At 45.5% G+C, this 27,402-nt stretch overlaps 1 protein-coding gene across 1 annotated transcript in view; it reads left to right on the top strand.

The window, feature by feature from the left end:
- Nucleotides 1–8,332: 8,332 nt before the first annotated feature.
- Nucleotides 8,333–27,402, top strand: part of RIMKLA (ribosomal modification protein rimK like family member A) — a 31,268-nt gene continuing 12,198 nt past the window's right edge. The window contains exons 1-2 of the mRNA XM_036257397.1: nucleotides 8,333–8,591; nucleotides 25,791–26,021. Coding sequence (XP_036113290.1) covers nucleotides 8,429–8,591; nucleotides 25,791–26,021 — 394 coding nt within the window. The 5' untranslated portion in view covers nucleotides 8,333–8,428. The remainder of the gene's footprint in view (nucleotides 8,592–25,790; nucleotides 26,022–27,402) is intronic.

Genomic DNA, 27,402 nt, shown 5'->3' with positions numbered 1-27,402 from the left:
GAAATGTATTTTAGTCACTAGATCTAGTTGTGATTGAGGTCTACTCCTAGACTGCCAAGGATTGTAAGCCAGTACACTCCCTTTTTTGCTTACCCTAGTTTAAACTGGATTCCTGTCATTTGTTAATGAATGACTTCTGACTAATGCAGGCAGAGGAACTTGGAAGGGTTTTGAGCGCCTCAGCTATGCAGGTGGGACCTATTGCTAACGCTTAAGTGACCATTTGGAGTCTGGAACCTTTAATTCATTACAAATTGCCAATACATTTCATCTCATCAAGAATGCTAGAGTTACCTACCTCTCAGTTCCCTAGATATTGCCAAGGTTTTTGAGGTGGTTTGACTAAATTCCTGACTTTTTGTGGTTAAAATCCCTTGCTTCTGACCCATTGCTTCTATATACAAAGGGACAGATTATGTGCCTGACCAAATCATTTATCTGAAATGGGAATCCTGCCTCACTGAACAATTGCAGAAGTTATACCAAAAGAGGGATATTAATTCCTAAGATTTTACTGGAAAATCTTTTTGTAAAATAAAGAATATTTGTAAAAAGAGTAACACTCTTTGTATACTCAAATATTAATGTTTTTAAGATATATATATACATATATATGTATATATATATATATATATTTTCATCCAGTGAAAGTCTATGCAAGTTGAATTTTGTGCCAGTGATATGCCACAAGTTGAGAATCCATTCCCATTTTGGACTAGTTGGCTTCAAACAGAAAGTACCAACCATACTTATTAATCTTAACGTGGGAAAATTCATTCACAAGTCAGGTATGACAGAGCCTTCGCAGGATGAACCACTGATGCAAGTCAGGGGCCACTAGGAGCAGAATTTGGAGAAAATTAGCTAGTACAAGGGTTATTTGTCAATGTCCCACAACAAGGAGTAAGCCAGGACTGAAATCCAGCCAATCTCAGCATAAGAAAGATGCATAGCAGGTGAAGCCCAGAAGTGGGTCCAAGATCAATGGCAACAAATAGCGGTCCTGCCTGGTTCTGGGTTAGCAGCCAGCACTTAGGGTATTCCCCAGAGGCAGGAATTCACAAGAGCTAACAAGAGGATCAGGATCATAGACCAGAAAAGGTTTCAGGCTAGTGCTTGCATTCAAATAGGAATAAGAATTTCCACTTACAAGGCCTGGCCATTACGGGTGAAAGCTACAACCGATGTTGGAAAAGATGCTACTTGTGCTGATTCTAGCAGACAAAGAAAAGTGAGAATTGTTTACCATAAATAGTCAAGGAGTTGAGACACAGAAAAGCTATTCAGGGCATTTCAAGTAACTGGATATCACTAAGCTGGAGAGCCAAAGATCTATAGGGTCTCATGACATGCTAGGAGGTTTATCCCACACTGGGACAGGGAAGTATGGTGGAAACTGCTCATCCACCGCCACCTTCACTTTTCTTCTTCCTTGTAGTAATAGAAACACTTCTCTCCCCCACTAGTTGTAGCAGGGCATATACCTCCCCAGCTCGTGAGTATATACATCCTCCAGCCTCCCTTGCAGATGTGACTACATTTCCAAGTTCTTGGGATGTGAGTGGAAGTTAGAAGTATAGCGTTCATATTACATCATTAAGAAAGGCACTTGCTCTTCGCTTTGTCTTTCTTCTCTTTCTCTTTTCCAGAGGTCTGGAACACAGCTGTGGCCAAGAGAGCAGTCTCTCCCCTCCGCCTCTGGGAAGCAGCGCCCCCGTGCGGATGGCCAAAGTTGAGCGGCTCCATCAGGAGTGGCAGAGCAAGCAGAGTCCTGAGCAGACGATGCCTGAGCAGGCCCGGTCCCCGCCGAACTCCACGCCCTTGAGGCCGAAGGCGGCTAGGATGAAGTCCCTGGAGCAGGACGCCCTCCGCGCACAGATGGCTCTCAGCAAATCCTAGGAGAGCCGGAGCAAGCGTGGGCCCCCGGAGAAGCTGGCCGGGGCCTCTTTGCCTGCATCCACCCCCCGTCACCCACTCCCTGGAAGACCTTGCCCTCCTGCCCCCAGACAGCATCTCCCCGGGAAGCCTGCCCCCAGAATTTGCTGAGGAGCTGAGGTCCCTGGAACTGCCTCCCAGCCTCGGCCTGCAGGGGGACTTCTGGGCAAGCCCTCACCAGAGGCCATGGGCTGGCAGGAGGTGACACCGTGCAGCAGCTGCCACCGCCCAGTGCGACCCGGTACCGACCAGGGATCGAACCTGCAACCCGGATATGTGCCCCGACCAGGAATCAAACCCAGCACCTTTGGGTTTACAGAACTGCTCCAACCACTGAGCCACAGAAGACCCTTCAGGAGTTCTGGAGGCTAACTGCCCCCTCCCCAGCTGGGGCCTCTCGTCAAGACTATAACTAGTGATCTTTATACAACCAAAAACTCTGTTTTGTGGTTTAGGGAAAATAAAATTGACCATGACCATGTTTTAAAAAAGAGAGAGAGACAGCCTCAAACATGCCAACAATGACCACACCCGGAGCAGGTGGCACACTACGGTGAAAGGAACCCAGGTCCCGGGATGAACAACTGGAGCAGAGCTACCTCTTCATCCTGGGCACCCACCTTACCAGACTATAACTGAGAGAGAAATAAATTTCGTGTTGTGTCGCTGTCTTTTGGGGTCTCTTTATTATAGCACCATAGCCTGTACCCTATATCTGGGAGGAAAGAAAAGATAGTTTTGAGGCTTCTAATATAGTTCCCAACTTGGTCAGAAATGGCTAAGGAGCTAGGAAAGGCTGAGACAAACATCTCTCTTGAACGACTGAGGCTGAGTGAGGCTAGCGCTGGCAGAGAGCAAGGTAAGCTATTCTGCAGCTTTGTCTGGAGAGCGAGAGGGAGAGCCCCTTGAGAACTATAAACTACCCGGTTGTGGGAGCCTAGTTCATCCAAAGCAGGACCGCAGCTAGCAATCACCTGAAGGTCTTCCTTGCACTCTGCCCTGCAAAGTTGTGTCCACTGTCATCTTCAAAAGCTGATTCTAGAACAAGCTTCCAGTGAAGACGTCCTTGATCAAGCCCTCTGCGTCATTTTGTGTTAATTATGTTTACAAAAGAGAAATGTTCTTTTAAATCCCCCTCTATTTCCTGAAGAGGATGGATCTTCTAATTGAAAGACTGTCTGCTTTGCTAACACATTAATTTGTTAGGGATGCAAGTTTGGGAGTAGAAACTGGGATAAAATGCATTCCTCTGAATAATGAAGGGCTAAGGAATCTGCATGGGGCTCTGGGAAGTGGGGGTGAAGAGTAGCAAGGCTGGAGGCTGAGGACTGGAGTGGAAAAGATACCCACTGGCAGAATTGGAGAGGGTGAGAGAGTGCTTGGAAGAGAGCCTTGTAGTAGGGGGTTTCCAAGTGAATGGCTGCAATCTCCATGAGGTGAATCATGTCACCCCTTCTGTAAATTCTGCTTGTTCACTAAGACCCCGGTATGAGAGGATATAAGGTGTGTGAGCTTGAATACAAGCGGCGCGGGGGGGGGGGGGGCTGAATTACACATAGCAGAACAAAACTAGATCAAGGAAAGTGAGAGTCAGTACTATTGATGAACAATTCTAAAATTTCAAATACCTTTCTTTAGTCATTAATGCTGTAATTTAAAATGTACACTGGATTGTTACAATCTGAGAGTTACCATTCACCCAATTACTGAGTACCCATTATTGGCATAGTAACTGCTAGCAGTTATTAGTTGCTCATGAGGATTCAGAAATGAAGAGATTTCTACTAGCTGAGAGCAGGGTAAATTTTAGGGAAGGGGACATGGAAGAAGTTGTATTTGAGTTGGGTCTTTTTGTTTTGTTTTGTTTACAAACCTTGAGTTGGGTCTTTATGAGTAGATAGGAATTGGTCATGCAAGACTTGACCTTGTCAGAGGAAGGGAACAGCATAAACAACCTGATCAAAGCTAAAGTCACATATTTTTTTCAATAAATATTTATCAATATTGAGTATCATGCTAGGTTCCAGGGATTATGAAGGTGAATTTGGCCTCCTAGGCTTCTGTTAATATATCTGCACTCTTTCTATTCATTCTGTGATTGATTTGCCACATCTAACGGGTCTTTCTTGGCCACGTTTCTGCATGGCCAGTTTTTCTCTCTTGAATTTATGTGTGTGTGATTCTTCTTTTGCTCCTTAAATGTATTACTTTCCATTTATTCTGGTGCATTTTAACCTGCTATTGATGACCATTTCTCTAATTTATTGAGGTCAATTGAATTTTGACCTATATACTTAGCACATCCGTTTGCTTGGGGTTGTATGTAATATTTATGAAGACTTTCACTTTCTTTCCACTGTCCAGACCCACATCTCAATAACCTTTTGTGCCAATATATAGTAAAGGTTGGAAGTAAGACAAAAAATATAACCTCAGAATCCCAGGTTACAAAACCCTAGTATATCTGTAATTGACCATAGTTTTGTCAATTGAAATGGCAATGATGTCTTTTAAATGACACCTATAACTGTTATCAGCAGATACCTGCGTACTCAATACATGTAAAAACCGTGATACACAGTGCATTGGCCCCTGCTCTTAAGAGGCTTTCAGTCTAAATAAGAAGGCAAATAGATCATGCACATGCATTTGTTTGACAGGACACATTTCCTAACTGATTAAGAGAGAACAAAGTGAGAATGTGGGAGCATAGGAAGGAATTCCTTTCTCCTCTGTCCTGTTCTCTTACTAGTTACCTTCAGAAGGAAAAAATTAGTTGTTCATCTGATTGGTCAGAGCCCAGGACTCTCATTGGTCCACATTTCACCAGTGGTTGGGGGTCAACAGTGATTGAAAGGTTGCATAGCCATGTGTGCTGCTTGTGCTCCCTACCGCCTGCTGAGTAGGCTCAGCCCGGTCTCCATTCAGGATACACTTAGATGAGGAAAGGTGGTCTGCTTTGCAAATCTGATCATCGGCTCCTCTTTCTGCAGGCGTGCTTATGCCTGCTAGTTCCAAAATTTAGAGGGTGGAGGGGCAGCAGGGAATAAGGAAGCTTCGCCCTGGCAGGTTTGGCTCAGCGGTTAGAGCGTCGGCCTGAGGTCCCGAGAGACCCGGGTTTGGTTCCCGCTAAGGGCATGTACCTCGGTTGCAGTTTGTCCCCGGCCCTCTCTCACTCTCTCTCTCCCCCTCCCACTCTATCTGAACAAAATATCCAAAAATGTCCTCGGGTGAGGATAAAAAAAAAGAAATAAGGAAGCTTCACATCAGTCTTAGAACTAAATCATGTGATTCGACTCAGTCTTTTGAAAGAGTTCTGTTCTAGAAGTTATTGCATGTAGCTCAGCTATGAATAAAATGATCCTTTAGTTTCTATTCTAATGTCTTCCTTTTGAATATTTCCCTTGCTGATCCCAGGGAGAGGACAGATGATTAGCAGAGCAGGATTTGGCTATTTCTGGTCCTCGTTTGTGGCAGAATGTATTGTTGGTCATAAAGTTTTTCACAAATTTTTGCAGCCCTTCCTGGGGAAGGATTATATACTTTTCTACCCTACTGATGTCAGACTTGGCCAGGTGACCTTGTTCCTACCAAGAATATGTGAGCAGATCTAACATGTATAGGTTCCAGGCATAAGTATTAAGAGCTGGTATATGATTCACCATGATCGCTATTCCTCTTCCACGAGACGAACATTGTTTCAGATAAGGGTTGCTCTATCAGCTTGGGTGCCAGCTTAAAGACAACCTAGAATGCAGCCAAGCTCACCTGAAATGAACATATACAGTATTTTGAGAAATAAAACTTTGTTGTTATTAACCTCCGGAATCACTTGTTCCCACAGCCTAATCCAGTTTATTCTGACTGATACATTTTACTTTATTACCATCTGTATCAAACACCATTGTTTACTTTCCCAATTATTCTCTCTTCATTCCTCCTAAGGAAACTCCAGTTTTACCCAGGTATTTACCTAACTCTACATGTGCTTGGGGTAGAAGATTCTAATTCCCAGTCACAGGGGGTGAATCATAATTAATTTAAGCCATTTCGTGATGGTTTCTTACTCCCTGCTGGTGACTGATTTACATGTGGGAGAGTGTGAGAAGTCCGCTTGAGGGCTTCTGAGACAGGTTTTCCTTGCTAATAAAATGAGACACACGGGAAGAAACAGTTTCTACACTTCAGCTGGATATTGCGTGTGTGCACATATGTCAGCTAGAATTGTGGCAGCCATTTTTAACTATAAGAGCACTGGCCTAAGGATGTCAGAGTGAAAACATGGAAAGAATCTGGGTCCCTGATAACGTTATTGAGTTTTTGAATGAACTAACTCTAGAGTTGTCCTGCCCTTATTTCTTGTTACTTGAGATAATACATTTTCCTTATTGTTTGAGACAATAAGGAATGGAATGGAGGGGGAAAGAATGAGTTTAGCTTCAGGGACATTGAGGTGATGGCAGGACAGCATCCCTTTATGTTGCTGAAGCTCAGGAGACGTCAGGGTTAAATTTGAATTTGGAAGTCATCTATGGAAAATATTACATGAAGTAATACATTTTAGAAAATAATCCTATCTCTGGGATAGGATTCCAGGGGTTCTTGGAATCCCTGGGGAATTCTTGAGGAATTTCAATAAACAAAACATTATCCTATACAAATATAGCCATTTCCTAACTGGATAAACCACTGTTTCACCTCCTCACTTCTTACCCATCCTAGAAAAGGGAGATCAGAGATGGGAGCAACCTCCTAGAGAGGGAGAGCAAAGGCAGAGAGGAAGTGATGATCACATCTGGGTCCTCAGGTCCTGATCTCTTCAAGCCTGGGTTTCAGGGATCTTGGTATCCATTTGCACATGACAAACATTCTAGTCTGTGTAGATGACTATGAAAATGGGTTATAAGTAACTTCTAAATTTACTGGGTCATATACAAATTATTGTTCCAGGAAACTATGGTTCTGATCATCTTCTAGACATCCTATGTATGAAAATGCAGAAGCTCAGTAGAAAGCATCAGGGTCGGGAAAATATATACAATGGGACATCAAGGAAACAGTCCATGTAGAAAATAGAGCCTCTAGTGTCCACGCTGATTTGTAGTTAGAAGAGAGTTTTGAATGTTACTAATCCACAGAGCACTAGGTTACTGTTACTTTCAGAAAATACATTCCTGGGTACTTTAAGAAACTACATTCGTGGGATGGGGGTGAATTTGGTAACATAAAAGGATTTACTTAACATTGATTGAAAAGAATTAAATTTTAAAATTCTTTTTAGCCAGAACTTTCCAAAGGCACATTTAGTGGGTAAATGCATATATTTACATAATATTTACTTTACAGTGAAGCCTGTCTTACTTGAGACATCTTACTCCATTTCTAAATTCATTGCTGGGCCTGCCTTGAAATTACTCTTGCTTCCCTAAGCCAAAACAACAACTTATCTTTTAATGAGCTGGAGGAGCAACTGCAATCTAAAAAGATGGCTAACTTCAGCCTAGCATTTATTTATAAAGGAAAATCTAGCGTCAAACGTTGTTTGCAGGCAGAATTTGCAATTGGCTAGGACCAGGGATGGTGTTTAAAGATGACTCAGTTGTTTGAACTGAGGGGGAAGACCAGCCAGTGGTCCATCTGACTAAAAGAGGAGTCTCGGATCCTTTTTCATCACTTTGAGGTTCTACAGGCCCAGAAGTGCTGCAAACTAGGAGGGGGTGTCCAGTAGGAGAACATCTGAGACCCTAAAAAATGTACCTTGAAACTATCTAAACCGGAGGCAGCTAAAACCCAACTTCCCATCAACCCCCACCTCTAGCTCCAGGCCAGTATTTTGGCAGAGAATTTCAAAGCGTGGGTCCAACTGGGGGCCTAGTCTGGTGACCTTCGCCAGGCTCCAGAGTCCCCCTTGGGACGTCCCTGAGGCCCCGCCAGGGCTCTGTAGGGGGAACACCGGTCACTCCAGCCCCCGAAGCTCGCGATCGCCTTTCGGACACATCCCGCTGCGCATCGTTACGTTCGTCCATCAGCCGGACCACCCCTTCCAATCCTCCGGGCCGCCGCCCCGGCCCCTCCCATTCCAGCTGCCCCGGCAGGGAGCGCCACGCCCACCGGGGGGGTCCGGGGCAGAATGCCCTCTCTCAGCATCTCGGTCGCCCGTCCACGCGACCGGGCCCCCGGAGCCCCGAAGCCCGCCAGCATCCTCTCTCCCCGGGCAGCCGCAGGCCCCCGGCCCCGCCACCCCTCCCCCGGCAGCCGCAGGGCGCCTCTGCAGCTGGCCGCGCGGCCGGCCCGCGCCCGCCGCCGCGCGCTGATTGGCTGGCCGGGCCGGCGGCGGCGTTTAGTGGCCGGCAGATTCGCTGGGTCAGGGCTGCAGAGGCGCCTGGCTCACCGGCGGGAGCGGAGCCGCGGCGCGCGATCGCCTGCCAGCCAGAGCGAGTGGCCCGGGGAGCCAAGGGTCCGCGCCGCGCCCGGCGCCGCCGTCCTGGCCGCCATGTGCTCCCAGCTCTGGTTCCTGACGGACCGGCGCATCCGCGAGGACTACCCGCAGGTGCAGATCCTGCGCGCCCTCCGGCAGCGCTGCTCCGAGCAGGACGTGCGCTTCCGGGCGGTGTTCATGGACCAGATCGCCGTCACCGTCGTCGGCGGCCACCTCGGTGAGCGCGGCGGTGCCCGGGAGGGCGGGGAGGCGCGCCGGGTCCCCGAGAGCCGGCCAGTGGGCGCGCGCCCCTGGTCCTCCCCCAGGCAAGTCTTCGGGTTCCCCTAACCAGCCGCTCTTTCCCCCAGACCTCTTTGGGTTGGATAGCTCCTAACCTTGAGAGCTTCTTTTGACCACCGCCATCTGCCCCGAGGCCAAGATGTGAGAGCAGGAGTTAATTTACTTAGGGTACTTTGTTTTAGGAGGAACTCGAATTTACCTGAAGCCGCCTAGAGGTTTGGGGAAAATCAAGCTGTTAATCCCAAATTTGCATCGGTACCCTGTTAGTTTAGATTTATAGGAACCCACGTTAAATTGACATTTTCCATTACGACGAGTGTTTTAAAAGTTTTCCACGCGTGTGTAAGCGTCAGTAATGCACTACATAGACTATTATTCTCAAACTATGGGGAGAAATCTGAGAAAGATTGGAGTCACCCCTTGAGTGTAGAGTGGAAGAGTAGATCTTTGATGGGTTTTCTTTAAACTCATCCCCCACCCTAAAAATGTTGAATTCTGACCCCAGAAAAGCCAAGGTTTCAGGTACAGACCATTCTGGTCTCATTGATTTCTTCAATGCTGTGTCTAAGAGACTTTTTTTTTTTTTTTTGTAAGACATGGTTATCATCTGTGGCCTTGACTTCAAAAGGTTAATAATGTTTTTAGGTAGTTTTAATTAATCTTAATGCAAGCACTCTCTGACTTAGGGATCCATGGTTTAGGACCTTCTGCCTTGGTTGCAGCCACTTCAGGAGGGTCTAGGACTCAAGGGGGTTTGGGCCCAAGGGTACTTCTTGGGATACCATTCATATTATTTCAGCAGTACTTGCTTAAATAAGATCATAATTTGTTATTCTCTTTGGTGGGGGAAAGGAATTACAAATTCTGAACCAGCTACTTACAAGTGAGATTTTGAATATGACCTGTTTCTTAGTGCAAGGTATCTGTCCTAGATGTTTCATCCAAAAATTTATCTAAATCCTTCATAAGTAGTATCAGATTGTATAGCCTATTGGAGAAATTATACTACAAATATTAGATATCTCACATTTAGTCTAAAACAGTGTCTGTCGACCGTAAAGGGTACCATCTCTCTCTCTCCCCTTGCCTTGCTGAAACTCTCAGTTAATATAGAACTAAATTCCAGAACAGGGAATCTGCAGACCTGGATTCTTATTAATGTCTTTGAATCTCAGGTTTCTAGTTCATAAAATCAAGAGCTAAGATTCCTCCAGCTCTAAAATTCTGTGTCAGTACCCTACATAAATGGGATAATCTGTTATATTTTACTGATTTAGACCTAGTATATACATATTTCAAACCCCGGATTGATTTGTTTGCTCTTTGTTTTACTTATTTATTTTACAGCTTATAATGATGCCTTTTCTAGATACAGTAACCAAAATCCCATGTGTTCCTGTTATAGACCCATAACATATGCTGTGAAAGGATAGGGAAATGCTCTGTGTTATATCGAAAATCCCATTTTAAAGAATCAGCCCTAGAAAAAGAGAAGCTGCAGGAAGCATTTAAACCCTTTTGTTTAGTGTCTTAATATTTAACTGAAGTCCTATGTCTCTCAATCAATTCATGAACCACAAGTTACTACTTTTTAAACTACAACAAAGTCTACATGGTTATTTGCCTAGTCAGTGGAGAAATTGAAAACATGTATTTTTTATGCATTTTTGAATTTTTTGCCAGTTCAGAGATAACCACATACATATCACAACACATAAAGCAAACTTATTAGCTCATTGTTTCTGACATCTAAAATATCAAAAGATTTATTTGTTGTGGGGTGGATTAATTAAAGCACAAGGAAGTGAGTCCTCTGAGAAGAGAGAGCTTGTTTGCTTTGTTCACTGCTGCAACAGTGACTAGAGTAGTGCCTTGTACATAGTAGGCACTCAGACATTTTTGAATGAATAAAGATCATGGGCTCTATTTCCCAGTTTCTTCTGTACATAGTCAAGCTGTGAAAAACCCTTGGCAATTTGCTAAGCCAAAATAACCCTCGAGAACACACTGGCTCTGAAATATAGAAACAGATAGTTATAATGATATGGATGCTGTTTCCCATTTGAGAATTCTAGGATGTGAGAGCTGGGAAAAACTCTGAGATCATCCATTCTCACCCCTTCTTTTTTTTTTATCCTCACCTGAAGAGGTTTTTCCATTTTTTGTTCAGATAGAGTGGGAGGGAGAGAGAGAGAGAGAAACATCGACATGAAAGGGACACATTGAGTGGCTTCCCCCCCTCCCCCGACCCAACCAGGGCCAGGGACAAACCACAACTGAGGCACACGCCCCCAGCGGGAACCGAACCAGGGTCTCTCTGGACCACAGGCTGACGCCCCAACCGCTGAGCCAAACCGGCCAGGGCACACAACCCCTTCATTTTACAAATGAAGAACCTGATGCTCAAAGAGATGAAGTGAATTGTTCAATGTCATCCAGCTAGTTAGCAGCAAACCCAAAGTTAAAAACTCAGTGTCCTAATGCCCAGCCCCGTGATATGGAATAAGTATGCTTTGGGACATCTGCAATCTATAGAACTTTTCGCAATAGATGTGAAATGGAACCAAATTGAATTAAATTGAGGCTAGATAGTGACTTTGTAAAATAATTGTATAGTGCTCTGGCCGGTTTTCTCAGTGGTTAGAGCGTCGGCCCACAAACCAATGAGTCACAGGTTCGATTCTGGTCAAGGGCACGTACTTCGCTTGCGATTTGTCCCTGGCCCTGTTGGGGGTCGTGCGGGAGGCAGCCACTCGATGTGTCCCTTTCACGTCGATGTTTCTCTCTCTCTCTTCCTCTCTCTCCCTCCCACTCTATCTGAACAAAAAATGGAAAAGTGTCCTTGGGTGAGGATACAAAAAAGAAAAGAAAATAATTGTATAGTTCAGGAAGTTAAGGTACCACCTTTACAAAGTCTTCGTACCTTCATTCCATTCTGTTCCTTCTTGAGATTGGTGACGAAGTAGATGGAGTTGAAGTAGATGAAGGAGTCAGTGCCGTGGGCAGTTGCTTAAATCCTTTCCTGAGCTTCCATCTGTGGAGGCCCAAATCCAGAGGAGGAATTTCAGGTTGTATCTGGAAATAGGATTCAAACAAGAGATAAAAAGTTTTGGATTTAAAGACTATAGTAATTTTAAAGATATTACAAGTAAACTGAAAATGCTATGCAAATGCAAGGTTTTATGATTATTATTTTTACCCTGAGATCTACCCTCCCCAGCACAGATTTGGGTGGGGAGACTACTGGAATAAGTGGAGTGACTCTCAGGTGACTGAAGCGATCCTGCAGAAACACTTGCCCTTCACCTTTCTGCTGGATGTAGCTTTATGAGAATCATATCCATCTTCATTTCCTTCTTAGAAACCCAAAGTTCTTCATTCATTCAACTAATATTTAAAAATTATTCTCAACCCTGGGAATGAGTTGGTGGTGAATGTGGCACGAAAATGCACACAATAAAAACCAAAGCAATATATATGTAGTGTTTATTGTGTGCAGGCACAGGTGTAGGTTCTTTTTACATATTAATTCTTATAAACATCAGTAAGGGCATCCAGGCTGGCAGTAAGGACTAATACTCAGTAATTCTGGTCTCAGCAGAACCAGAATTTCTGTTTCCTCTCTTCTGTTCCACCCCCTGCATCCGCCTACACTGACTTCACCCTGCCCCTTGCAACGGAATTCACTCTGTCTGAGATGCCCATCTGGTCCAGCTCCCTCCCACATAGTAAACTTTCATTCTTCCTTCATATCCAGCTCAAGTCACTCATCTCTGTAAAGTCTTTCTTGAACTCCCTACCCTGCCCCAAGCAGTCTCTCTCTCTTCCAGCTGCTGCCAAATAACATTGCACATACTTTTAAAAATAGCATTCATCGTATTTTATTGTAATTTATCTGTTTACAAAGTTTGTCTTCCCTTTCCCACTAAGTAACTGGGAGTTCCTCAGATGTATGCTCTGTGATGGTATACAGTCGACCTTGAGTTAATATTTTTGGATGAGTGAATAGGGTGCCTTTTAAAGGCTAATTTGAAGTATATGAGACTTTTACTGTAATTAGCTTCTGTGTTTGGGAGATCATGATTGGATGTGTAAACGTTTGTAAATGTTTTTATGATGAGCCATTATATGAAGACAGAGTCATTTGTGTAAATTAAGGTCTTTGACCACCCACAGGTTTTTACGATTAACTGTTGCCCCCCCTCCCGCCCCCCCCCCAAAAAAACAAAAAACAAGTATAGTCACAAACTCAGGGACAGATACCAAAAGAGAAAACAGTAAGTTTGACCTGGAAACCAGGGTATGTTATAGTTTGTCTCTTAGCAGAATGATTCAGCATTCCTGCCCTTACTTTCAGAGCTAAAATCTGGTGGCCATATGGCAGTTTCTAGGTCAGGTTCTTTAAATTATGGTGTTCTGGGATACTTTTACTTAGTTCTTTGTTATACTCAGGTGAATAAGATTGAAAAGGTTTGGGTCCCGGGGAATCCTAACTAAATTTATATGAGGAAATGTTCTTAGTGCAGCCTTCCAAAAGAAAACAGAGGCCTCCTGGAGAAAGGACGGACTCCCATTACTGCGCAAGAAGGCACTGGCAGCAAAGGGTACCATGCTAACCTTTGTGCACGAGGTGAGCTTTAACCTCAGTCCCTGCTGAAGACCTGTGCCTGACTCCCTGTAATCCGAATAAACCACCATCCAGCACTAGTGGAAAGGTCAGAGAGTAGGTGGAAGCACCTACCATATAATGTTTCCAAACTGACGTGAGCACTGAATGGATATGCTTTACCCCCTGGGTCCACGTTTATGTCTGTGGGCAGACCTCAAGGACCGCAGGGGGTTGGATGTATATTTTATGTTTATGTTTCTAACAATTTTAGGGGATACTTCATGAACTGCATTGGGAAGAGTTCTAGAACCATAGATTGGGATCCCTAGTGGATCTCAAAGCCCTACTTATAGATTTTGAACTACCTATTGTTGCTACCATAACACTTCCACCAAATTTGTTAGGATTGCCTGGTGGAAGGGGTGTAGCCATCTTCAAAGAGGTCCATGTCATCCCCGGCCTTCCCTACCTCCTTGTCCGCCCCCTACCAGCAGAGTCCACTGACATCAGGTGCTAGCTTCGCCTCACTCCAGCCCCTCCTCGGCCACCGTATTCACTTCCCTGAGACGTCACCTTATTAGGGGTTTATATTGTTTTAACAAAAGCCTATAACAGATCTGAAATTTGGAATCTCTTTCTATGTGATTCTTTGCTATTAAAAAGTAACTCAAGGACTGCACTATGACAGAGTGTTAAATTTAAGTTACTTTGCATTGAAGAACTAACAGGAATAATGGGTCTTCATTCCTATAACTTTATTATTAATACTTTAACATCTTTTTTGTGTCTTAATCTTCATAGCAATCTTATTCATTTGCCCATTTTATTCAACAAATATTAATTGAGTGCTTACTCTGTGCCAGGCACTGGAGATATAGTGGAAAGTAAGAACAGACACAGTCTTCACTCTCATTATGATTTCATTCATTCATTCATTTGGTCAACAAATACCTGTTGACTGCCTACTATGTGTAAGATATTGTTCTAGGCACCAGAATGAAACAGGCAGAAATCCTTGCCTCTCACAGAGATTACATTCTAGATAGGAGAGACAGAATACAGATAAGGTAAGTGAAATACATAGTCTGTTGGTGACAAGGGCTAAGGAGGAAAAACCCAGTGTGGAAGGATAGCATGTTTCTGGAGTTGGATTGGGGACTGCAATTTTAGATGGGATGTCTGGTGTGGTCCTCACGCGGAAGATGATGTTCGAGTACAGACCTGAAGGAGGTGAGGAAGCAAGCCATTCCCATATCCGGGAGTAGTGTAGCTCAGGCAGGAGGGAATGGCAAGGAGACCAGTGTGGCTGGAGCCAAGGGGCAAGCATTAGGAGAGGAGGTCGGAGGGGCAGGGATGCAGAAGGAGCAGATACGTAGGCCTTGTGGGTCATGGAAGAACTTTGACTTTGACTCCAGATGAGTTGGGAATCACTGAAGGTTTTGAGTTGAGTGACATGACCTGACTTATGTGCACAGGGTCATTCTGGACACGGTGTTGATAATAGGCTGATGGCAGCAAGGGCAGAAGCGGAGACATTGCTTAGGAAGTGTTTGCTACAATTCAGGTGAGAAACGATGATTGTTAGACTAGAATGATTTCAGGGGAGGAGGTGAGAAGTGACTGGATTTCGGATCATTTGAAGACAGACTTGTCAGGAGTTACCTACTGGGTCAGATGTTGGGTGTGCAGGACAGACCAGCCAAGGAGGACTCCAGAGTGTTCAGCGTGAGGGGCCATTTCCTCATGTGGACAGGATGTGAGAGGAGTAGTTTTGGGAAGGTGGTGGGGATCAGGACTCAGTCTGTGGTGCCATCCAAGTGGAAAGCCCTGGTCCAAGGACCAAAAAGTAGGAGTATCTCTGTAACTTTTCACAGCAATGACTAAGGTTAGAAAAGAGAAGAGGTCCAAAGACTGAGCTCTGAGGCACTGCAGTGTTTGTGATCAGGGAGAGAAGGCAGAACCAGCAAAGACTCCTGAGTAAAGGAAATGAAGGAATCCAGGAGAGTGTGCTATCCTGAAAGCCCAGTAGAGAAGACATTTCAAGAAGGAGATGTGATCAGACTGTGTCAAATGTTGCTGGTACACCAAGTAAAGTGAGGAATGAGAATTGACCGTTGGATTTAGCACAGTGATCCTGATAAGAGCAGTTTTAGTGAAGTGATGGAAACAGTGAATATACACACTGTCTAAGGAGTTTTGTTATGAAGGGAAGGTGAAAAATGAGTTGGCCCTGGCCGGTTTGGCTCAGTGATGAGAGCGTCAGCCTGCGGTCCAGAGAGACCCAGGTTTGGTTCCCGCTAAGGGCATGTACCTCGGTTGTGGTTTGTTCCCAGCCCTGGTTGGGTCGTGCGGGAGGCAGCCACTCGATGTGTCCCTTTCACATCAATGTTTCTCTCTCTCTTTCTCTTCCTCTCTCTCCCTCCCACGCTATCTGAATAAAAAATGGAAAAATGTCCTCGAGTGAGAATAAAAAAAGAAAAATGGGTTGATTGTTTGCTATGAACTAGAGTGTGTCCCTTCCCAAACTCATGTTGAAGCCCCAACCCCTACTGTGATGATATTTAGAGATGCATCCTTTGGGGGGAAATTAGGTTTAGATGAGGTCATGAGGGTGGGGTTCTCATGATGGAATTAGTGCCCTTATAAGAAGAAACCAGCCCTGGCTGGTTTGGCTCAGCGGTTAGAGTGTCGGCCTGCAGATCAGAGAGTCCCAGGTTCGTTTCCTGTTGGGGCACCTACCTCGGTTGTAGTTTGTCCCCAGCCCCGGTTGGGGTTGTGTGGGTGGCAACCAGTCGATGTGTCTCTCTCACATCGATGTTTCTCTCTCTCTCTTCCCTACTCCCGCTCTATCTGAAGATAAATGCAAAAATGTCCTCGGGTGAAGATTAAAAAAAAGAAGAAGAAACCAAAGAGCTTGTTCTCTCTCTGCCATGTGAGGATACAGCAAGAAGGCAACTAACTGTCTTCTCTGCAGACCAGAAAGAGGGCTCTCACCCGATCTCAACCATGCTGACATCCTGATATCAGACTTCCAGTCTTGAGAACTGTAAAAAATAAATGCCTGTTGTTTAAGCCATGCAGTCTGTGGTACTTGGTTACAGCAGCTTGAACTGACTGAGACTTTGCTCAGAAAGGAGATGGATTTGAGAGGCTTTTCTTAAAGAAGGGAGAAATAACAACATGCTATATGCTGGTATGAATAATTCGGTACAAAGAGAGGACCTGGCAATGTAGGAGAAAGGTGAATTGCAGGAACAGTGGCTTAAGTGGGCGAGAGGGGTTGGGATCTATTGCATGTTTCAAAGAGTTGACCTAGCCCTGGCCGGTTTGGTTCAATGGTTAGAGCGTTAACCCACAGACCAGTGAGTCGCGGGTTCGATTGTGGCCCAGGGCACATACCTCAGTTGCAATTCGTCCCCGGCCCTGATCGGGTTGTGCGGGAGGCAACCAGTCGATGTGGCTCTATCACATTGATGTTCCTGTTCGTCTCTCTCTCCTCCCTCCCCTCAACTCTATCTGATGATAAATAGAAAAGTATCCTCGGGTGAGGAATAAAAAAATAATAATAATTAAATAAAATAAGAACAAAGAGTTGGCCTAAGCTAGGAGTAAGGATACGCCAGCCATTATAATAAGGGAGAAGGTAACTTACATGGCACAGGCACAGGTGCTCCAGTAGATGATGGGATGATGGGAGCTTATAGAGAAGTTCTTTTCTGATTGCGTTGGTTTTTCTCATCGAAACAGGAAGAGTGAGAATGAGGAGGAGGTCAGAAGTAGTGAAGGTTTGAGACAAGAAGAGAAATTATGAAACAGGTGTGTAGGGTTGTGGGAGAGTGAATGGACTAAGGAAATATAATACTTGCCACACAGCAATAAGGATGCCCTTGAGACCAGTCAGCAAGGTTTGTGTGTTTTTGTTTTTGTTTTTATCCTCACCCAAGGACATTTTTCCTTTGGGGGAGGGGGGGGTCAGATAGAGTGGGAGGGAGAGAAAGAGAGAGAGAGAGAGAGAGAGAGAGAGAGAGAGAGAAAGAAACATCAATGTGAAAAGGATGCATTGAATGGCTGCCACCCACACGTCCCAACCAGGGCCAGGGACAAACTGCTACCAGAGTACATGCCCTTAGCAGGAACCGAACCTGGGTCTCTCTGGACCACAGGCCTATGCTCTAACCGCTGAGCCAAACCGGCCAGGGCATGTTAGTGTGTTTTTAATCTAGAAAACATGCCGGCCAGGGCATGTTTTCATTGTACAGGAGGGCACACACAGTAGGCAGAAAGCTGGAGCAGTCTAACCAGAGTTGTGATTTAGCCAAGCAAGAAGCAGGTACAAGCCCTGGCCGGTTTGGCTCAGCAGTTAGAGCGTCGGCCTGAGGACCAAGGAGTCCCGGGTTCGATTCCGACCAAGGGCACGTACCTCAGTTGTGGTTTGTTGCCCTGGTGGTGGTTGTATGGGAGGCAGCCAATCAATGTGTCCCTCTCACGTCAATGTTTCTCTCTCTTTCTCTCTCTCTCTCTTTCTCTCTCTCTCTCTCTCTCCCCCCTCTCTCCCCCTCCCTCCCTCTCCCTCTCTCCTCCTCCCACTCTATCTAAAGATATTTGAAAAAAATATCCTCAGGTGAGGATTAAAACAAAAAAGAGAAACAGGTACAAGAATTTAGGGTTTTTGGTGTGGTGCTTGTCTGTGGAATTTGAACAGAGTAAGAGGGAAAGAGTGAATGAAGGGGGTGAAGGGCAGTGGAAAGATAGGGGATCCACGCATGGCGGTTCCTGGTGGGGTCTAGGTATGGCTGGAGTTGGGATACTAGAGGGAGAAGCTGGAAAGATAAGAGACAGTGGTTGGAGATTAGAATTATGATGAGTGCTTGAAATTTAAAATGTCGCTGGAAGGGGTGGCTGAGGTGCGGTAGTAGACAAGACCCACGGAGAAAAGGAAATAAAAAAACAGAGGCCTGAGCATTGGAAGAATTCTCCCTAAGGAGGCCAAAATCACCAATATCTGTGGCAGAGCGGGAGATCCAGCGAATCAGGCGCTAAAGCTTCCAGGACAGAGGCGAGTGACCGGTCCTTAGCTGACTTGCAGAGGTGGGATGCTGTGCAGTCTGCTGAGAGTCAGGCTGTGTGTGCCAGGAGGAGAGAAGGAGAATGCTTTGCGAGCCACAACAAGGAGCAAGGAGCACATCCCTCCTGCCTCTCAGCCCAGTAATCGCAGGTGCGAGGGAGAGAGAACAGCCACAACTTGGGAGGACTGCTGGGGAAGTAGTGTTATTGGGGACACCCGGGGTTCAGTGGGACCCAGAATAAGAAGGTGAAGGGAACACTCACTGGAAAGTGAAGGAAAGGGATTTACTGCCTATGGAGTCCCCAGGGGCACAGTGGAGATGGGAGGGAGTGGAAGGTGGGAGGAGAAAAGGCAAAGTCAAAGCCAGGCGGGGCTTAGAGGTCAGGGAAATCACATGGCCTTGGAGCCTGGAGTCGTGGGTGAGTGATGTGAAAGGTGAAGGGCTTTGTCTCATGGTTGCAAGAAAGATCCAGTTGGTGAGGTGGGGGGCGTGGGAGGCGGGGGAGAGGGAGGTTTCCAGGTTCTGGGACCCTTTCATTTTGCAGAAGAGGAGACAGACCCAGAGAGACTTTTATGTCTTGCCAAGCTGTTAAATGACAAGGAATGACATCAAGCCTCTGACTTGGAGGCCACTCTGCCATAATTGTCTTTCATCTCATGTTGTCTCAACTCCTTGAAATGCCTTTAAAAATAGGTTAGCCCTGAGATACTACGTATCCCTGAACTCTGATTATAAGATGCCATGCTGTTCCTATCGATTTGTTTCTGAGAGGTAGACATTATGCATTTATTCGTTTTACACGTTTCTTCTGAGGCCAGAGGCATCATGAGTCAACATCTCCTTTCTGAAACCTTCCTGATTCTCCCTCAGAGGTAATCACCTAATTGCTCCCTCAAGCACCTCTCACACTGTTGTAAAAGGTCCCCTGCCCTGCCCCAGACTGATACTTCTTCTTTTTACTTTTTTTTTTTCCTTTTGCATTTATCTTCAGACAGAGCGGGAGGGAGAGAGGGAGGAAGAGAGAGAGAGAGAAACATCGATGTGAGAGAGACACATGGACTGGTTGCCACCCCAACCGGGGCTAGGGACAAACTGCAACCGAGGTACATGCCCTTAGTGGGAACTGAACCCAGGGCTCTGGTCCACAGGCCGACTCTCTGGTCCGTGGGCCGACGCTCTAACTGCTGAGCCAAACTGGCCAGGGCTGATACTGTTTTTAATACCCAGGTGCTCTGCAGAGGACATCAACGGCATTATCACAGCTGTGTGTTGTCTTTCTTAAATTTCAGGAACTATTGTTTGTTTTGTTCACACACCTCAACCCCCATTCCCAGCCCTTAAGATGCTGCCTGTTCCTTAGCTGTCAGTGGCCCTCCCCTTCTCTTTTGCTCTTACCATTTATGGGGCCCCACTTCTAACCATCAGCACCTGAACCTGCCTGAGGGCTTCTCCCTGTCATAGGAGCTCACTTAGCCCACACATGCCTGGCAAGCCAGAAGGGCCAAGAATTCAACGCCATGCCCCCGGGGCAGCTCTCCACCAAAGACAGAGTTGGTGTATCAAAAATTATCTCTCTGCCTGGCTGGTGTGGCTCTGTGGATTGAGCATCCTCCGTGGACTGAGAAGTCCTGATTTGATTGATTCCCGGTCAGGGCACCTGCCCCAGTTGTGGGCTCGGTCCCCGGTGGGGGACGTGCAGGAGGCGGCTGATCGATGTTCTCTCTCATCAGTGTTCTATATCTCTCTCCCTTCTTCTCTCTCTAAAAAACCAATAAAAACATTTAAAAAAATTATATCTCTCCCTGGCTGGTTTGGCTTAGTGGTTAGAGCGTCAACCCATAAACCAAAGAGTCACAAGTTTGATTTCGGTCAAGGGCATGTACCTCGGTTACCATTTGATCCCTGGCCCTGGTTGGAGTCATGTGGAAAGCAACAAATCAATGTCTCTCTCACCATGTTTCTCTCTCTCATTCTCTATCTGAAAAAAAAAAAAGGGAAAAATATCCTCAAGTGAAGATTTAAAATTGCATCTCACCAGCTGCGTCGCCCCTCGGCGGGGTAACCGAGGTGCATGCACGGCACCATTTCTTACTGCTACATGGCAGGATTAAGCCCCAGTTGCCAAGGTGGGCGCTCACGTGACAACACACCCTTTATTGCCTCATTCCTTTTTCAGCTTCGTTAGCAGTGTTTCCTGACATTAACCACTGTCATAATAAACCTCCCTACCTAAGTCCTGCTCTCGGGAGTGCTACTGGGGAAGGCCATACTAGCACTGGGCATGGCCCAACGGAGGCGCTAAGCAAATGTTGGCCGAATGAATGCATGAAACAATAAATGTGTGTTGAGTGAGTGAATGAATGGATATTTGTGTATAATTCTTCTTCCATAAGGAGACTGTACACTCCTGGTAGGCAAAGCCCACCTGGTTCATAGTGTATCTGACTCATTCCAGCTGTTCAGTAAAGGTTGCTTTGAATTAAATGACCTCAAAATAGCAGTTGGTGGAAAGAGAAAGTTAGCCACATACTCACTGTAGATTCTGATTTGTTGTTGTTGTTGTTGTTGTTAATCCTCACCTGAGGATATTTTTCCATTGATTTCTAGATAAAGTGGAAGGGAGAGAGGGAGGGAGAGAGAGAGAAACATCCATGTAAGAGAGACACATTGATTGGTTGCCTCCTGCACAACCCCGACTGGGGCCGGGGATCAAACCTGCAACTCAGGTATGTGCCCTTCACCAGGAATTGAAGCTGATACCCTTTGGTCCTTGGGCCAACGCTCTAACCACTGAGCACACCGGCCAGGGCCTCACTGGGGGTTTTAATGAGGCAGAGGTGAGATTTCTCTGGTCATTGTAACAAAGAACTTTAGCCCAGCAAGTGTGGCTCAGTGGATTGAGTGTCGCCCATGGACCGAGAGGCCCTCGTTCGATTCCTGGTCAGGGCACATGCCCGGGTTGCCGGCTCAATCCCCAGTGAGGGGTGTGCAGAAGGCAGCTAATCGATATTTCTCTCTCACATCAGTGTGTGTGTGTGTGTGTGTGTGTGTGTGTGTGTGTGTCTCTCAAAATCAATAAAACTTATTTTAAAAAAAGAAGAACTTTAGCCCTGGCCAGTTTGGCTCAGCGGTTAGAGCGTCGGCCTGCGGTCCGGAGAGACCCGGGTTCGGTTCCTGCTAAGGGCACGTACTTCGGTTGCAGTTTGTCCCCGGCCCTGATTGGTCGTGCGGGTGGCAGCCACTCGATGTGTCCCTTCACGTCGATGTTTCTCTCACTCTCTCTCTCTTCCTCTCTCTCCCTCCCACTCTATCTGTACAAAAAGTTGAAAAATATCCTCGGGTGAGGATAAAAAAAAAGAAGAACTTTAAAAGGGCGGGGGGAGTGACAATGACATCTACTTGTTAAGACTAAAACTAACTTTTCCTATGAGAAAATGCTGAGGATAGGATAGAAGGAACTGGGGGGAGGGTGCGGGAGGGGGGACCTGGAGCGTGTGATGAGCCAGGTCATGTCTCGGATGGCAAGCTGCCCTCGTAACACTACAGAATGTGAAGCCCTTAATGGGTTATCCACTTACTTTATTTATATTATTGATTCCTTTCTGACAACTTTCAGAGCTTCGCTGCCAGCCACCGTTGTTACCTGAGCCTGCTAACATGTAATGGTTCTGAAAGCCGCCATGACTGGGGTCCTTGCTTGCTCTCATGCTATGGGTCCTGTTTTCTTGTTTCTGCTCCTTGCTTTGTACGTGCAGGTTTTTTATGGTATATTTCTGGTGTATTAGAAACCAGTTTAGTTTGGAAGCTTTCTTTGTGAAGCTAGGGGTGTGTGTGTGTGTGTGTGTGTGTGTGTGTGTGTGTAAATTAGTGCTCCGTGTGCACAGGTTGAGAGGGTGGGGACCCATTATGTGTCAGTTCTGTGTAAAGGCAAAGACTTTTACAGTCAGAACTACTTAATGCTTAATAAAAATGCTAGCCAGATTCAGATCTGAATGACTGCCTTTTACTGTTCATGCTGCTTCTTCCCCCTGTGGACAGGAGTGATTGAGGCTGGTTTTTTAACTTTTAGTGCTCTACTTTCCAATAATGATTTGCTTATTTCTAAAGCATTTTCTCTACATTATAAAGTGCATGTCTTTGCTGTTGCACATACAAATACAGAAGTCTAGTTCTATAGAAGTAACTTAATTCCACCCAATATATAAGTGAGAAAACAGACTCAATTCTTTAGGTAAAGTTATGCATTTTCTATCTTGTTTTAATACATTAAAATATTTCCAAATATAAATAATAGAGTTCCAAAGGGAATCAGAATATAATTACCCATGAAAGTAAATGATTGTAGTATGGAGAAAATATTATTGAAGCTAAATAGTAAATCTCAAGCCCAATTTAGGTGTCTGGGTGACCCCAAATATCCCAGAAGAAACTCAGCTCCCTTCTCCCAGCCCTGCTCCCTAGGTCAAGGTGATGCCCGAGAGCACTAGGGCACTGAAGCTCATGTAATCCCTTGTGATTTGAGGGAGTAAGCCCCTGCCCATTGAGGGTTTCCTTCCATTCACTGCAGCCAAGCAGATCCCTGCCCTCCCTGATGTCTTGCATCAGCTCTTCATTCCCTTGGCTTGAAGCCTGTAGATTACAGTGGATCCTGGGAAGGGTGACGCATTAAGGTCCGTCCTGTATTAGGTTTATCAGGTCCTTCGTAAGGACAGAGATTAATGAAGAGAAGGAGAGTGATTACTTAAGCGGTTGCAGGTCTCAGGATTCACTGACAGGTTTATCAAGGGCCAGACTTAAACCCAAGTTGTTCTTGGCTATGACTGTGTGGAAATGTTGTCCCCACTGAAGCCACAGTGAGTGGCAGCCTCTTGTCTACTACTCTTAGAAATGGTGATGTAAACTAGGTTCAGACAATGGAGGATGGGAATGAGCAGAGGACAAATGAAGTTGCCCATAGCAAGAATGATGGAGCTGTGTCCAGTGGGTGAAGTAACTGGTTGTGTGAGCACTGTAACCCTAAACCTGCCGTGTCCCTGTCTGTACAGAGCTGGACAGTCAGCACAGTCAGAGCCCAGACATGTCTAACTGTTTGGTAGAGCCTTTTCAGCTACACTTTAACCCATTCCATTCTTCATTTATTAAAGGCTTCAGTTGGAATGAGCCAGGCCCAAAGATTTACCTTTGGAGAAGAGAGATGAAGTCCTGGTAAGACTTCCTAGGTATATGTGAATCTGCTTGTTGAGGCTGAGCTGTCTCTGTCCACTTGTGGTCGGTATTTCCAGAAATGACTGAACTCCTTTCTTCGCATTTGGAAGTGTAACTGTCCGTCTGTGGTCTCATTTGGGGATTTAAAAGCCAGATATTTCTGCTGCTTCTCATTTCTCTAGGCCTCTTTTCTGTTGCAAAGCCGTTTTTCTCATCGGGTGGTACAAGTCTCCATCAATTGTTACCTTGCTTAGCAGAATGTCTGTGCAATGCTAATGCCAGCGCCTTGCATACTATGTATAGCATTTCATAGTTTCTAAGTATTTTTTAATATTTTATCTCATTATATAATGTTGTCCCGGGCTGTTGCTTTTCCCTGAGTGTTCTGTATTTCCTCACCATCTGCACCAACTTGAATACTTTTCTTTCTTCTGCCAATTTTGAGAATACTGTACTGGGCTTGCTTTTTCCCCCCCTTTCATATTATTTCCTACAGAGCATATAGTGGCAAAGGGAAAGTCATCTATAAATGGTACTATTTCCTGATGGCGAAGTGAAAATAACCTGAACGCTCTTTACAAACCATCCATAAGAATGACGGTCCAGCTCCTTGGGTTCACACTATCAGCAGAAATACTGAAAGCGATTTAATGATTAGACCTACTCCCTCTTTTTAAATTGGTGGACTGTCTCCTAGAAATGGGGGGAAACTGTGCAAGTTAGAGCCATACTGTATTTTTGTGTTTATGTTTGCTTGCCCTTGTCCTATTTTGTTTTGTTTGTTGTTTTTGTATTAATATTATTCATGCCCTGAGGGAGAACTAGTAACATCATTAGCACCTCTTGTTTTCTTGGAGTCATGCAGTTGTGCAGAATATCACTTTTGAAATAGAAGGTGCTTTAGGTTAAAGCCTGTAAAATGGTTCTGAAACTGTGTCTCACATATTTTCTTTAGAGCATTTTGGAAGCTCCTTCAGGGTTCACGAAGGCAGACCCAGCTGTTCCCTGAACTCTCTGCTCACATCTCATTTCATGTCCATCCTTCCAGCCCCAGGTGCTGGGTGCACCACAGGTGCCTAGATAACCACTCGCGGCAACACAAACCGTAGGATATCGAAGTTGGAAGAGACCGAGCAGATTGCTGTGAGCTTATCTGACCCTTGCATTCCCTCTGTGCCATCCTCAGGTGCCTGTGAGCCTCGGCCCGTTCCACCCTAAGGCACTGGAAAGGTATCCCTTTCACTGATCCCAAATCAATCTCCTTGTAGCTTCTGTACAATTCAAAGGGCATCAAGGGCCTATCATGCACCAGGCACTGTTCGAGGGGCTGGGGCTACAGAAGTGAACAGACATGGGTAGCTCATGGATAGCTCTGTCTCTTGAGGTCATCAAAGACAAGCCACATAGTTCTTCTCCATGGACACCCTACAAATACTTGCAGACTACACTCCTATTCCTGAGTCCTCACTTCAAGCTGATACTCCCAGTTTATCCAGTGTAATACAGGTTCAAGTTCTTTTGCTACATGGAGCAATTGTCTTCGGATGCCTCCTAGTTTTAGAATTTTTTTAGAATTGGTTTTTAGTAGCTTGGCTTTTAAAAGTATTTTTGTTTTTGTTTTTGCTATAAAGGTAATGTGTACTTGGAGACATTTTGGAAAATTCAGATAAATATTAAATAGGAAATCCCCCGAAATCTCATTACCCACTGTTCAAGTGTTGGTAGATTTACTTTTAGCTTTTTCTAACTTGTACTTGTAATTTTGTACCATTTTCTTCACTTAACATTGACATTTTTGCATTCATTATGTTCATAAAAATTATTTAAATGCTTATTTCAGTTGGACTTTTAATGGTGAAGTCATACAAGAGAAGGAAGGATCCCTTAAGTCAACTCTAGTGCTTCCTTTTCATCAGGTCTCTGGCCTCCTAAGCCACAGACTTTGAGAACCACTCGTGTTGTGTGGGAGGAGGGTGCTGAACTAGAGTATCACCTGTGGATTCTTGTACTGTGGATTATTCCTGACATGCTGCCTTTCTTTCTGTCCGTCCTTCTGTGTTTCCTCATCATCATGCTCCGCCCGTGTGTTTGGAGTGTCGGATTGACTGTGGCTTTCTCGTTACAGCAGGATATCCAAGTGCCATCCCTAACGCTCTCCTCCTGCTGGGTTCAGTCTCGAGGCGTCTGTCGGACCCAGCTCTGCTGGTGGGACTAGACAGCGGCAAGCACAGAGCTCACTCTTGTCCTTCGATTGCAGGCCTGCAGCTGAACCAGAAGGCACTCACCACTTTCCCAGACGTGGTGCTTGTTCGGGTGTCCACGCCCTTGCTGCAGTCGGACAGTGACATCACAGTCCTGCGACACCTGGAGAAGCTGGGCTGCCGCCTAGTCAACCGCCCGCAGAGCATTTTAAACTGCATCAACAAATTCTGGACATTCCAAGAACTGGCTGGACATGGGGTCCCCATGCCAGACACCTTCTCCTATGGTGAGTGTCCTTGAAACAGGGCTGAAGTTTATCCTTTCCAGCTGCATCTCTGTTTTCTCTCCCTAGTCGCCCCAAGTGTCTTATTGGTTTTCAATACGGAGCTGTTCATCTTAGGCAACTCAACATCTTGAGTCTTTATCATGGTCATTCCTTCTGTCTGAAATGCCTCTGCTTCTTTCTCTCTGTAATTCATTCATTAAATATGCATCTGGCACACACTACGCGCTGGCCACCATACTAGGCACTGGACTGTAGCAGCAGTGAGAGTCCTGCCCTGGAGGCATTCCCAGAGGCAGAGACGGCAAGTGACCCAGGCAAGTTCAGTGCAGCGTAGTCAGTGCCACGATAAGAGTTAGTGCTCGGTGGTAAGGGCATACGGAGGACTCCTAATGAGTTTAGAAGATATTGAGAAGGGCTTCCCAAAAGAAATAATGTCTAAACTAAGTTGAAGTTATCCCGCTAAAGCAAGGGGGGTAGGGGAGTGGTCTAAGCACATAGAAAGGCCTCGAGGCAAGAGAGAGCAATCAGTTGGTGGTATTTGAGTAGTTTGTGGAATGAAAGGGAGACCGAGTTGAGATATAAGGCTAGAAACAAACAGGTAGCCATGTACAGTATAGGAAGGAGAGCAGCGTTAATCCTGAGACTAACAGGGAGTTACCGAGCTTTAAGCAAGGAGGTGGCCTGATCAGAGTTCAGAATATCACTTTGGCTACACTACGAAGAAGGAATTAGGCAGAAGCAAAGTAGAAACAATATATGCAGTGGCATTCTCTTTAAACCATTCAAAAGAGCAGTGAAGATCCAAACAAAAGCAGCCACAGTAAGAATGAAGGTAAGTCAACAGGTTCAGGAATTATGAAGGAGAGAAATGATAGGACATGATGATTGACCGGGTAGGAGGAGTATGGAGAGGAATCAAGAGTGACTCTGGTTTCTGGTTTGGGCAACCCGCTATGATAGCAAACTCTCTCTGAGACCAGAAACGTGGGAGAGGAGACACAGGTCGGTGGGTGGGGGGCCGAGGGGTTGTGGGGGAGAGAGGATTTCAGTTTGGGATGTGTTCCGTTTGAGGTATCTGTAGTATATGCAAGTAAAAATAATCAGTAACCTCATAAATGGATCCAGAGCTCCTGAGAGAAGTGTAGACGGGGGAGGTAGAATTGGAAGCCTTTGTTATGTTGAATGAAGTCACAAGAAGGGATGGGAGTACTCCAGGGGGATATGTAGAATGAAGAAGGCTGAACTGTACACCTGAAGTGGTTTAAAAGATACATTTTACGTTAACGTATACTTTACCACAATAAAAACTAAATTTAATAAAAGCGGGTTCAAGAGGGACTCCTTTAGGGAACGGGTAAAGGAAGAGGAACCCCCACACGAG

The sequence above is a fragment of the Molossus molossus genome, unplaced genomic scaffold, assembly GCF_014108415.1.
Source record: "Molossus molossus isolate mMolMol1 unplaced genomic scaffold, mMolMol1.p scaffold_m16_p_12, whole genome shotgun sequence".
Taxonomy (NCBI): domain Eukaryota; kingdom Metazoa; phylum Chordata; class Mammalia; order Chiroptera; family Molossidae; genus Molossus; species Molossus molossus.
The sequence above is the reverse complement of the archived record's forward strand: the minus strand, read 5'-3'. Positions and strand labels throughout refer to the sequence as shown.